At 43.8% G+C, this 13,739-nt stretch overlaps 1 protein-coding gene across 4 annotated transcripts; it reads left to right on the top strand.

Annotated features, from left to right (window-relative positions):
* The first annotated feature begins 222 nt into the window (after window positions 1–222).
* LOC135521870 (splicing factor U2AF 65 kDa subunit-like) lies at window positions 223–9,072 on the top strand. 4 transcript variants are annotated; one of them, XM_064947646.1, is made up of 13 exons: window positions 223–808; window positions 1,222–1,284; window positions 1,485–1,626; window positions 2,243–2,281; window positions 2,782–2,891; window positions 3,081–3,232; window positions 3,918–4,034; window positions 4,858–4,996; window positions 5,194–5,273; window positions 5,604–5,744; window positions 6,238–6,324; window positions 6,595–6,846; window positions 6,956–9,072. In XM_064947646.1, exons 1-13 carry the CDS (start codon window positions 760–762, stop codon window positions 7,088–7,090), a joined length of 1,506 nt encoding a protein of 501 aa, XP_064803718.1. In that variant the 5' UTR covers window positions 223–759; the 3' UTR covers window positions 7,091–9,072. The 4 variants fall into 4 exon arrangements, with proteins under 4 accessions (XP_064803718.1, XP_064803720.1, XP_064803719.1 ...); XM_064947648.1 differs by lacking the exon at window positions 1,222–1,284; XM_064947647.1 differs by lacking the exon at window positions 2,243–2,281.
* The last annotated feature ends 4,667 nt before the right edge of the window (window positions 9,073–13,739 follow it).

Here is a 13,739-nt window from a genome sequence, read left to right as displayed (position 1 = left end):
AATGCAGTGGCCCTGGGTCAAACTCCTTTCTGTTGTAATCACAGAGATTGTTTCTGAAATCAATAAAGGGATATCTAGCTTTCATGTATCCAATGCCAAATATAATGTCCAATGTTAGAAAATATCACGCATTTTGTAAGAACTTATTGTTTGGTGCTAGGGCAAAGATAATATACTGTATGTACATGTTTTGTAGGTTGAATTACAGGCCCAAAGGGGGCGCTAAAAGTAAAATGTGTATATCAACTTCCGGTGTCACGGGGTGCCTGGGAGACGAAACGCAAAAAGCGGGCATACCGAACATATACCGTATTTTCTCCTTGTATACATTTAATTTGAAAACATATATTGGGACGACGCCAAACACCGTTGCAGCATCAACAGGACGAACGGCATAACATTGGATGTGCAATTGTACCAGCATATCCTTATTCACTCGACTTGCTAGTTAGCATTAGCTCGCTACCACGACTGCTTCAAGAACAGGCCCCAGCCTGGACTTTGCTTTATCTAACTAGCTATCACACGTTTTCTTAATCAAAGTTATTTTCACTTCTTAGTATAAACTAGAACCACATCTTTAACTCACCTAGAGTTGTTTATTTTGATATTTCTAAACCGTTGCATTGGTGGTGTGTAGTTATCTAGCATTTTACTAAGTGTGCTGTGCACTTTTTTCGCAAGCTAGCGACCGCTCAGCATTCCCGTCCATTTTACAGTCACAACTAACTAGCTAGGGCTAGAAAATAAGAAACGGCAATGTCGGATTTCGACGAATTCGAGAGACAACTGTCTGAAAACAAACAAGGTAAGCTAGCTAGTTAATCAATTATATTTTATAGCCAGGTTCTAAACTAGCTAGTTAGCAATCGCATATCATCACAACACAAGAGCGCGGGCTGGCTAACTAGCTAGTAGGAACGTTGGCTGCTAGAATCCACACTGTTGCAGCTGTCGTCCCAGGCACATTCAGTGGCTATAACTAGCTACCCCATTGTTTAAAAGTAACGATATTTCTGTCACTAATCGACCCTGTTTTGAGCCAGCTGACGTTTTCCTGCTCTGAATGTGTTGAAGTTGCCAGTTAAAATATTAATCAATGAAAAGTTAACATCTCTTGGCCATGGTAGCTATATCCTATGAAAGTAAACACGTAACGGTGTCAATCCTCTTGCCCCTTGTACCATCTTCTCTCCTCCCCATCTCTATGGTCCTCTGTAGCTCAGTTGGTAGAGCATGGCGCTTGCAACGCCAGGATAGTGCGCTCGATTCCCGGGAACACCCGTACGTAAAATGTATGCACGCATGACTGTAAGTCGCTTTGGATAAAAGCGTCTGTTTAATGGCATAGCTATATTATTTTAACTCAACCGTTTTCTTTCCTCCCCCTCTGTTTTTCTTTCCTCCCTTTCTGTTTTCTTTCCTCCCATCCCCCCTTGTTCTATTGTTTCACCGTTCCTTCCCCTTTCTTTCCCTTCCTCCAGCGGAGAAGGACAAGGAGAACCGCCACCACCGTCGCTCCCCCTCTCGCAGCCGCAGCAGAGAGAGGAAGAGGAGGAGCAGAGACAAGGACAGACGCAGCAGGGATCGCCGTGGAGACAGCAAGGAGCGCAGACCAAGACGCAGGTAACTACTGCATTGTCTTACTGCACGCCCTCAGGTGTGTAAGAGCCCTAGTTACGTGCAGGTACTGCGTACTGGTTGGAGTATCTGCACACCTGATGAGTGAACAGTATCAGGATACTTGGGAAATAAGCAACCCAGGCAACACTGACTGTACCTCGTAAAAAGTTTAAATCTGAAATAGAAAGCTCTCAAGCATATTGATATACAGCATTATTCCTCTGTATGAGGTAGCCCACCTATTGTCCTGACAGTGAGATGCAAGTTTGTGGAGGAAGACTCACATCTAACAGTGTTCACACATACGTTGAACATTCTACACCTGGTCCCTGAAGTTGTTTTAGTGGAAAGAGCCATAGCGTACACTTACTAGACCTCAGTGTTCTGTAGAAGATTCCAAATCGGTAGTAGATCTGAAAGGAGTGGATGTGGTGAGAGCTCCAGCAGAAGACCATATTGCTTATACCCATCCAATCCTTTAGCATCAATGTGAAGTTCATACAAACAGTGGCTTGGGGCTAATTTCCAATTGCACTCTAGTTCCACTTTCTTCATTGGAACTACCTGTGACCAGGGTTGGAGTGAAATGAAATGTGAACTCCTTCCAATGTCATTTCAGCTCACCATCCCAACAACAACCCCAAGAGATTGCTGTAAGGTAATACAGCAAACTAACACAGAGCTTGTTTCTGCATTATTACAGTATCACTCCAGTCACTCTAGCAAGTGATCTTTCCTCTGATTGTGTACTATCCACTCATGTTTACGACAGCATATTATATCCTGTGTATACCATTGTGTGGGAAGGTTTCAGTAAGGGGTTTCTATGGAGAGAGAAAAATGAAACTGTAGGGTCAACTCTAATAATGGGTTAGATTTGTAGGGCTCTGTGACATCCACTGTAAATGTCATTTAAAATCTCTTGTATTTGTAAAAGGTATAATAATTTATAACATGGACTCAGAAGTGTAAACCTGGTGTTTCTCATAGATGGGTTAAAGAGAAGCTGTAGGTTTCTCTAAAGGTCTATGTTAAGGCTTGACTCACAGGACATCACAAGTAATGACTTCTTTGTCTTTTTACGTCATCTGTTTCTCCCTGCACTCCTTTGTTGGTCTTTCTGTCCTCACTCCTCCTGTCCTATTTTCTCTCCATCAGTCGTTCCCCGCACCGTGAAACGAAGAAGAAGAACAAAGTGAAGAAGTACTGGGACGTCCCTCCTCCTGGCTTTGAACACATCAGTGTGATGCAGTACAAAGCCATGCAGGGTAAGAGAGGAGGCCTCACTTCATCATCCTCTTCCTCTCTTCCTTATTCTCTCTCCTCTCTATTTTCATCTACTCTATTCAACTCTTTGATCCTCGTTTGGCCTCCTATTTAACTGTGTTCTTACTAATACGGTCTTGTTCTGGAAGCTGTATGAATGTTGTGTTTTAAACATGTGACTTCTCCTCAAGCTGCGGGTCAGATCCCAGCCACGGCCCTGCTGCCCACCATGACCCCAGACGGCCTGGCCGTGACCCCCACTCCCGTCCCTGTGGTGGGAAGCCAGATGACCAGACAGGCCCGTCGGCTTTATGTGGGCAACATCCCCTTCGGCATCACAGAGGTCAGTTAGCTCCTGGATGGATGTAGGGACAGAGATCAGAGAGATGGAGTAGGTAGAAGTTGATACAGGTTAACAGGGCTCTACAGTACCGCAATTTTACTTGCATATGTGCCTGAATATGTAGTTGTGGGACCTGGAATTTTTATTTAGGAGGACCAGTGTGCCTAGAAAAATTACGGATTCTAGCTTTTATTTCCTCATTTTTCATTGTGGTTTTACATTTCTTTGTTTGCGCCTACATTTTTCACATGTTCCTTGTAAAAAGAAAAAAGTTCACCATAGAGCTTTGACAGTTTAAAGATAGGGGCCGCGCCATCTGATTCTGTCAGGTTAAGGCTAGGGGCCGCGCCATCTGATTCTGTCAGGTTAAGGCTAGGGGCCGCGCCATCTGATTCTGTCAGGTTAAGGCTAGGGGCCGCGCCATCTGATTCTGTCAGGTTAAGGCTAGGGGCCGCGCCATCTGATTCTGTCAGGTTAAGGCTAGGGGCCGCGCCATCTGATTCTGTCAGGTTAAGGCTAGGGGCCGCGCCATCTGATTCTGTCAGGTTAAGGCTAGGGGCTGGGCCATCTAATTCTGTCAACTAGTATTTCAAGCTCAGGGGGATCAGAGAGTGCATAATAAATACTGTTGTTGGAGTGAGTCTTCCAGAGTATTGTCTCAATGTCTCTCCCTCTACCTGTGTAGGAGTCCATGATGGATTTCTTCAATGCTCAGATGCGTCTGGGTGGTCTCACTCAGGCTCCAGGGAACCCCGTCCTCGCTGTTCAGATCAACCAGGACAAGAACTTTGCCTTCCTTGAGGTGGGTCTCAACACCCACTTGACTATACGCAATACTGGAGAAGAAATGTGACCTTCCTCAATAGTCCAAAAGGACCTCTTTTCAAATCAAACTTTATTTGTCACATGTGCCGAATACAAGTGTGGACTTTACCGTGAAATGCTTACTTATACAAGCCCTTAACCAACAGTGCAGTTCAAGAAGAAGAAAATATTTACCAAGTAGGCTAAAATAAAAGTTATAATATAAAGTAACTATAAAAATATAAAGTAATAATAATAACGAGGCTATATACAGGGGTCACCGGTACCGAGTCAGTGTGCGGGGGTACATGCTAGTTGAGGTAATTTGTACATGTAGGTAGGGGTGAAGTGACTGCATAGGTAACAAACACAGCGAGTAGCAGCAGTGTACAGGGGGGGGTAAATGTAAATTGTCCGGTGGTGATTTTTATGAATTGTTCAGCAGTCTAATGGCTTGGGGTTAGAAGCTGTTGAGGAGCATTTAGGTCCTAGACTTGGCTCTCCGGTACCGCTTGCCGCTCAGGAAAGAGGAAACAGTCTATAACTTGGGTGACTGGAGTCTCTGACAATTTTATGGGCTTTCCTCTGACACCGAATAGGTGTTGTCGTGCCCTCTTCACAACTGTCTTGGTGTGTTTGAACCATTCTAGTTTGTTGATGTGGACTCCAAGGAACTTAACTCTCGACCCGCGCCACTACAGCCCTGTCGATGTTAATGGGGGCTTGTTTGGCCCTTTTATCTGAGCTTTCTGAAATAATCTGACAGGTGAAAGTTAACCCTCTACCTTTCTAAAACCTGGTCTGTGTTTGTTGTCCCATAGTTCCGCTCAGTGGATGAGACAACCCAGGCCATGGCGTTCGATGGCATCATCTTCCAGGGACAGAGTCTGAAGATCCGCCGTCCCCATGACTACCAGCCTCTGCCCGGCATGAGCGAGAACCCCAGCGTCTACGTGCCTGGTCTGTCTGTCTCTGTCTCTCGGTTTACTTTCCAAACTTCTCTGTTTCACTCTCTATTTAGTCCATCTTTAAACCCTTCTTAGTCTGGCCTACTTGAACTATTTACCCGTCTCTATAGGATCAGACTGGATGTAGGCTGTTTATATCGATGTTTGGTTGACTTTAAATAACTTCTCTCTCCTTCTCTGTCTGTGTAGGCGTGGTGTCCACAGTGGTGCCTGACTCGGCCCACAAGCTGTTCATCGGGGGCCTGCCCAACTACCTGAATGATGACCAGGTCAGTGAGCTAACCTTAAGCAGCTTAGCCTTCGAACCAGGTCACCTGGGGCCACATGCTGGCTGGCTGCTCACCTCCCGTGACGTCCCAGTCTGGCCCAGTGAAAACCTCCTGTTTCCTCACATGCCTAGTCAATGCTGGACGCGGTTAAGTGTACTGGAATAACACTGTTGATGGAAGCCAGACAGCTTGAAAGAGCTCCAATAGTCTGAGATGTTAAGTGTTCAACAATGTCTCTTCTCTTCATCTGACTGTTCTCCCATTACCCCTGTCCCTCCCATCTTTTCCCCTCTGATCTCTATGATAATCTTCCATCTCTGTGTTCTCCAGGTGAAGGAGCTCCTGACATCGTTTGGGCCTCTCAAGGCCTTTAACTTGGTCAAGGATAGTGCCACAGGTTTGTCTAAGGGTTATGCGTTCTGTGAGTATGTAGACGTCAACCTGAACGACCAGATCACCATGGAGAATCAGGTAGCTAACCACCCCCTTAATTTGAGTTCTTCACACACCATGTCATGGTTTTGGATTTGATCCAGGTTTTTATTTTATTTTCTCTCACATTTTTGCCATATCTCTTCACATTTTGAATTACTTGCATATTAATACAAATGTAAATGAATGTTAAAGGGGAACTATATTGCTCTTGCGATATTATTGTGTTTCATATATAATACTTTATCCCCCACAGCAAGAGACATAACTCTTGACAAAGTGATTTCATATGGTTACGCTCCCAATATTTCACAGTAATCTGTTATGATTGAACTGAATTGCAGTAAAAATGTAATAAAACCTTTTAAAATGACCATCTGTAGAAAGGTAAAAATCCTAAATTCAGCTTTTGATTGGGTTCTTGAAAGGGATAATTTCAATATATAGTGTAGAAGTGCATAGACCCTGGGGGGGTTGTCCCTGCTGATTGACAGCTGTATTATAACCACTTGGAGATGCCCTGTCCCCACAGGCCATAGCAGGACTCAACGGCATGCAGCTGGGGGATAAAAAGCTCCTGGTGCAGAGAGCCAGCGTGGGATCCAAGAATGCCACTCTGGTAAGACTGAGAGATGGAGCTGCTCAGGCAGGGAATAGTGTGCTACAGTGGAGAGGGAAGTAGAAGGTAGAGGGGAAACGCTTGGTCCAGGGAGCCTTCAGGACATTTGAGGAAGATGCACTTGTGCAGAGGATCTTAGATAGAGATGAGGGGGAGCATATGTTGTGCCCTTGGGGTGATCTGTGCTGTTTGTTTTTACTTTTCCAATCCCTCACGGCATGTTCTGTATCCACCAACACTCCTTCTCCAACCCTCCCCTCTCCCCTCCAGACAAGTATAAACCAGACCCCGGTGACGCTGCAGGTGCCGGGCCTGATGAACAGCTCAATGACCCAGATGGCCGGCCTGCCCACAGAGGTGCTGTGTCTGATGAATATGGTGGCTGTGGAGGAGCTGGTGGATGAAGAGGAATACGAGGAGATCGTGGAGGATGTGAGGGACGAGTGCAGCAAGTACGGCCAGGTCAAGAGCATCGAGATCCCCAGACCTGTGGATGGGCTGGAGGTCCCTGGCACTGGCAAGGTGAGAGAGAGAAGCTTCTGTCTGTCTTCAGCTTTCTGACTATGCCTTTTTGAATGATCTCCATTGAACCTCCTTACATTTCCTCTCTCTATCCCTCTCTGTCCTATAGATCTTTGTGGAGTTCATGTCAGTGTTTGACTCCCAGAAGGCCATGCAGGGTCTGACGGGCAGGAAGTTTGCTAACCGGGTGGTGGTGACCAAATACTGCGACCCTGATGCCTACCACCGCCGAGACTTCTGGTAGAGGATGATGACAGAAGAGGATAGTGAGGGGGGGTGGATTGCCATGTTTCAAATCGACCCCTAACCCCCCACCACCTGGGCACTTGTTTTGACCTGAAAAGGTGTGAGCGACATAATGTTTCACCTAGTCCATCAGAAGGCCAGGTGGATTTCAGAGAAGTACCCAGGGGTAGGGGCTGGGGATCTATTTGCTATTGGGCAAAAGAGAAGGGAGAGATGAAGGGTTTGTATTCTGATGAAAACCAGGAGGGGGGGGGGGGTTCAAAGATTTTTGTGAATTGTGTGTAGTAACAGGACAGGGGTAAATGATTTTTTATACTTTGTGAGAAATAGATGGGTCATTCTGGGGGGGGGTGGTCTTGCCACACCTTATGGTTTGTATTTAAATGGAGGGAGCCTGTTTTAAGTACTTTAGGAAGGTGTAGAGAGGGGGAAGTGGACTGGTCTACTCTATAAGAGTGGTGGATAGATGGGTGGACAGGAGTATTCATCATTTCATATGGGGAGAGGGAGGTGGTGACATTTTTTATTTGACCCACCAATGTAGATAACATGGTCAGTTTCTTGTTGTGAAAAGGGGGAAGGAAAGCTATTGACAGGATAGGATGGAAAGCTATTGACAGGAATGGCCTCGTTTTGTGATTTTCCTTCTCAGATTTGGACCTTTACATTTCCTCGTTTCTTTTCTTCCATGTACATCAGACTAAGCCCCTCCCCTCTCCCTGTGTGTAGCGAGAGGGGGAGAAGCTGTAACTACACATAACCAACTCCAATGTCATATTGGACTAATTTATCTGAATGTCAGCTGTTGTGGTTCCAATACTGTATATTTCCACTGTCACACCTTGCATTGTCACCAGGGCTGGAGTTTGACCATACGTTTTTTTTACTGCCTTTGTCTCTGAAGGTTTAGTTTATTTTTTGGATTGAAACCTTTCATCTAGTGTGAATTTATCCATCGCCATTTTTAGCAGGCAAAATAATTCTGTCCCTACACCCTACCCTTACCCATAAGAGAGACTGGGAGAGGGGAAAGGCAGGCTTTTGAAGTTCTGAATTATTATTTTTTTAATTGTGAGTGGTAAATATTGGATTGGTGTTGAGTAAGGCTTGATCTGGTTCTGATTAAAAGCCTTAATGTTATTTTTCATGTCACATTCGAGAGTAAAATATGTGGAGTACTCATTCATGTCTGTGCTTAGCAAGTTTGTCAATACATGGAGTCATTTCATGCTTTGGTATTTTCAGGTAACAATGATTTGAGATTGTAGTCAATATTCAAGTTACTATTGTATTGCTTTGTCTGGATTGAGTTTGTTTTGCTTCCTGTTTCAAACCGACCTATAGACTATTGGACTGCTCATACAGAAATCTCTGGCCCAGGTAGTGTTTGTGTAACTTCTCACCTCAGCAGACAAAATAAAGGTATACAGACTAATACCACTGTTTCCTGTTCTACTGCCCACAAATAAAATGCACTATTTACTTTGACCAAGTTATCAGGCTTTTAGTAACCATAGAAGTCAGGTAGTATTGTGTGATTGTAAACCTCTTCTGTTAAGTAATGGGTTTGTTGTCATAAAGGGTGAGATGGAGGTATTAAACGGATTGTTTTTTAACTGAAGGGGAGTGCAGTCTTTTGGACAGGTTCTCAAGTGTTCTATTGGACTGTTCAACAAAATGTTCATACTCATCAGAAGGTTGTCCCCTCAACTGTATATATGGTCTCACTTCTTCCTCATCTCCCTCAACCTTTGTCATTATGACTCCAAGGACCACTGGTTACACTGGGGTTGAGGGAGTTCCCATGATGCTTTCTATTCAGACCGAGAGTTGGGCAGTACCAGTGAAATGTGACTTCCTCCCTTTCTAAAATTTGCTTTTTAAATCTTACCATGTCATTTTAATTGAATATTTTTGGGTGGGAAAATGTGAATTAATGGAATAAAAAATGGCTAAAACCACATGTAGTTTATAATAGAAGTGTGAATCTTTTATTGAACCTTTATTTAACTTGGCAAGTCGGTTAAGAACAAATTCTTATTTACAATGACGGCCAAACCCTAACAACGATGGTCCAATTGTGCAGCGCCAACTCCCAATCACGGCTGGTTGTGATCTAGCCTGGAATTGAACCAGGGTTTGTAGTGATGCCTCTAGCAATGAGATGTAGTGCCTTTAGACCGCTGTGCCACTTAGTTCTCGTTTTCAAAAGTTGCTCAAACAGAATTTCTTTTGCTCACACTGAAAAGCAGGAGTTGACTAACAGTGCAAATAGACTTATATGTTTACATTTGAGTCATTTAGCAAATGCTCTTAGCCAAGACTTCCAGTAGTGAGTGCATACATATTCATACTGTTCCCCCATGGTAATCAAACCCACAATCCTGGCATTGTAAGCGCCATGGGACTGATTTGGACTGTTTTTCCATTGAAACGTCAAGGTGACAGATTCAGAACCACAGTACACATAAACCTGAGCTGACTGGTCAGCAGTATTCATGGGTAGAGGCTTGCCTAAGTGGCATGAAAACAGGTTGACACTGCAGCCTTCAGTGTTCCATCTTCACTCACCTGGGGCTTATTCAGGAGGGAACAGCAACAGAAGTGTATAGTGCAGCACAGACATGACACTGTCGTGGGAATAATGAACCGTGTCTCTATACATCCCATGTCTGTCTGCACCGTTGCACTCCACTGAGGAAGGCCAGCAATATGGTGCAATTCCTCCAAACCAGGCAGGTAGATGTTGCCAGAAAGCACAGAATCTAAGATCAGTTTACCCACCCCAATCCCAAGAGGAACAACTTCATCCTACTCCAATGGGAATCAGTATAGAGACTCAGGGAAGATCTCAATTGCGTACTCATTCCATCTTCTCTCCTCGTCTCCTCCTCAAAACCCATTGGATGAGAAAGCCAGAGGACCTGCCCCTCTGACCTTCTCCTCCAAATGGTTTTGAGAAGGAGACAAGGAGAGAGGATGCGAGGAGTATGCAATTGAGATCTTTCCATTGTAACCCACTATAGGAGCCCAGACCAGGCAGGTCTGATGCTGCAGTCGTATATCCATGTACTGCTGCCCTCTAGTGGGAAGTCCACACCACTGGCGCTGGTCCTTGTCATTCTACACCACGCCTCCCAACTGATCTTCATTCAGAAAGATGGAACGCTGCAGTAGCTAGGGAGAGAGCAACTCTAAACACTACATCAAGGGATGGAGGCACTTGTGCATGTGTGTGCCTGTGTGGGCATGTGCATGTGTGTGCCTGTGTGTGTGAAAGTAGAGCACAATTTGTAAATGCATAGGTTTAAGGTTCAGATTTCTCTTGTCATGGCATCACAGAGCAGTAGATCAAACAAACATTTAGTGTTTTTACTCTTCTACGCAGTCCTTAGTTCAACTATAGAATATTTTATAGATGACATCATGCAGTGTGTGTGCGTGTCATTGTGTGTCCGCGCTCGCGTGCGTTTTGGTGTACGTGCTTGCATGAGTGTGTGTGTGTGTGTGAGTGTGAGCACACATCACTCCAGTGGTGACAGAAGAACTTTGAGTGATGTGTATATGAGAGCCTGAGGTTGATCACATCAGCACACCGTGTATTATAAAAGAGCTGAGATTACCACTGTCTTCCTATCAGACCATATGAGGGAGGAGAGGTAAACTAGAAAAAAGTTATGAAATAAAGCACACAAGTATAATTGTATTTTGTCAGGAAAGCTAATTTGCATAGGCAAGATGAAATACTGTAGGCCACCTTTTATGATTGATACCACATTAATTCAATGCATTTCTTTGTCAAATCTGACAGCCCCCCTTCCCTCATGCCTTGCGTGTTTCTGGACCCTTGCCCACCCACACAGGGTGCTAGGAAAATGAATCTAGTTGAATGGATGTTTGGCTATTCATCAAGCCGATATGCCCACCATATTGTCCACTTTATGAAAATAATCATCACCTACAGAACAAGCGTGTTGTTATGCTGCAATCCCAGGAAGTGGTGAGGAACTGAGATGAGTGGTGACTGGGGGAGGGGTATTCCTGTCAGCCCCGTACCTCATTCACCGAGTTCCCCGTGACACTCTCTTTCTCTCTCTCTCTCTCTCTCTCTCTCTCTCTCTCTCTCTCTCTCTCTTTCTCTCTCTGTCTCTCTCTCTCTCCCGCTCTATGTTTACATCTCTTTCTCTGCATCTCTCTCTCTCTCTCTGTGCCACGTGTCACGTGTAACCCAAACTGTGAGCAGTAAAGCAGAGCAGGAGCTGGATCATGTGGAGAACTTCCATGAGACCAGGCTGGACCTCTCTCTACACTCTGCTTCCTTAAAGGGAGGTTATGTACTATAGACCACTGACTGGGCTTCTGATTGTGCTTTAGAATAGTGATTACAGTTCTAATTGTCTTTAGAACGTTGAATGGGGTTCCACTCTGCTTTAGAACAACAACTATGGTTCTGCAGCTCTACAGGAAAGCAAACTGTATGAAATGTAGTTGGACCTTGACTGCTCTTGTCATCTCTTTCTCCAACACACTCTCTTTTTCTTTCCACCTCTTCTTTTCCTCTGTAGTGCTCTCTTTCCAGTGTTTTTCTGTCTGTCATTCTGTTCCAGTTTGTCTCTCTCTGTCTTTCTTTCCTTCTGTCTTTCTCCACTAATCCCCCCCTCTCTCTTTCTCTTCATCTTCTCTCTCTCTGATTAACAGTGTGTTATGGATTGCTGTGAAGTGCTACCCTGGCCACCACTCATATAAACAGTACAGAGGCCCCTCCTTTTCCACCACTTAATGTCATTAACAGCTGGCTTTCTTAAATAGACACACACACACAATGTTTTTACCCACACAAACGTTGCCTGTCATCATGGCAGAAGACAAAACCATAAATATTTTAAACAAATGTAGAGTTGAGTTTGAACATGGACCTGGATACACACAAACACACATTCTGAGGGTCAGAGGCCAGTAGACAAAGCTAATCAACCACAGAACCAACCTACCCAGCGCTCCCTCTCCTCTTACTCTCTCTTTCCATATCCTTTACTTACCCCACCCCCTTAACACACACTGACTATCTCTCTCTTCTGCCTCTCTCTTTCTTTAGCCCCATTTATACCTGGTTTTAACAACATGCATCATCTGTCCTGATCTGGTCCACATTCTGATTGTGCCCACATTTTTAGACAGGTGTAGACGATTAACAATACGCATTGCGATCTGATTTTGATCAGATCTTTCTGACCATCCCCAGAGGTAGTCAAACATGCATTGTGTCTCAATGTTTTCTATTGTGTGTACAGTAGACGGATCTGGACAGAGAAACAATTGAAATCATCATTTTCCCACCTTCTAAAATCATTGACAGGTGGCACCATTAAATTATGACATCAATATGTGTGTCTTAAAATAAATAAATAAATATTATTTTAAAAGAATAACACAGTTAATTTGCATACAGGGAGGGACCAGGAAATATGGAAATGTGGGCACAATCAGAATGTAAACAATCAGGACAAAGGACCTATGTTAGCACCAGGTATAAACGGGTCTCTCTCTCTCTTCCTTTCTCTCTCTGTCTCTCTGTCTCTCTCTCTGTGTGTCTCTCTCTCTCTCTCTCTCTCCCCCCTCTCCCTCTCCAACACTCCCAACTTTCTCCCCTCTATTAAGTTCCAAGCTTCTTTCAATCTGACGTGAACAACATATTCCAAACAGGTCAGACTTACTTTTCTCCTTGTTGTTATTGGTGCTGGGCTTTAGATCGTGCTTATAGCTGCATGTTGTGCTGGTTGCAGTAGTGGTGGTTAAGTAGGAGAGAGTGTTGCTGATTTTCACAGATGTCTTTTTTCCTAACATGTGTGAGCAGTTAGAGCCTGCCGTTTTAGTTCTACTGCTCAACAAGTAATGGACAGATTCTTTTGAAATGAAACATTTCTGCAGTCGATCTTAGTTTTGACGGATATGTACACGCGATTAGGTTTGATCTGATTGGTAAAACAGTTTGCTGTGTTATTTTGACTATTTTGACCATGACTAGGAAATCACGGACGTTGCACAGCAAAAAGTGACATCTAAGCAACTTAAATATGTTTTCTAGAGTGATAATTCACTTGAAATGAGTGTTTCTTGACTTACTAAGCTAAAATATCTAACGTCACTGGCAGATATTTGGCTTCTTTTAACCTAAAAAAGGCTAAATACAAGTCATTTATCTTATTTGAATATATTTTTTCAAGATATATAATCGCCTTATTAAAATAAGCTAAATAATCTGGCAATGACGTTACATAATTTAGTTAAGCAAAAAAAAGAACATAAGTGACTTATCACTCAATATAACATATGTTTGCTTGCTTAGATGTCACTTTTTGCAGTGCGTGATGTAATGGGATATCTATCCATGTGAGGTGTGTGTAATTCTACAGCTCCTAATTCAACTGTCAGCAGTTGCTCTTGTTATTTTCCATTAGGTTCAGTGCTATGCCTTATGCTATAGATATAAGCTATAGGTTACTTCATGTGCAAGAGAAGTTTCGGTCTAGCCATTGGATATACATATCTCTAATAGTGTATGCCATTAAATAATCTTTATTTTGGTTCTGTGGGACATTCCATAGGGAGCACATGATGCTCTTTGACAGACAGAAAGTGATCCCTTC

The sequence above is a fragment of the Oncorhynchus masou genome, chromosome 30, assembly GCF_036934945.1.
Source record: "Oncorhynchus masou masou isolate Uvic2021 chromosome 30, UVic_Omas_1.1, whole genome shotgun sequence".
Lineage (NCBI taxonomy): Eukaryota > Metazoa > Chordata > Actinopteri > Salmoniformes > Salmonidae > Oncorhynchus > Oncorhynchus masou.
This window is presented reverse-complemented; position numbering and strand designations above follow the sequence as displayed.

Bases quoted from the DNA above. Each gene is read 5' to 3' on its own strand.
- LOC135521870 (XM_064947646.1), top strand. From the start codon at position 760: ATGTCGGATTTCGACGAATTCGAGAGACAACTGTCTGAAAACAAACAA. The intron at 1,285-1,484 runs GTACGTAAAATG...CCCTTCCTCCAG, and splicing joins CTCGATTCCCGGGAACACCC to CGGAGAAGGACAAGGAGAAC. The intron at 4,997-5,193 runs GTCTGTCTGTCT...CTGTCTGTGTAG, and splicing joins CCCCAGCGTCTACGTGCCTG to GCGTGGTGTCCACAGTGGTG.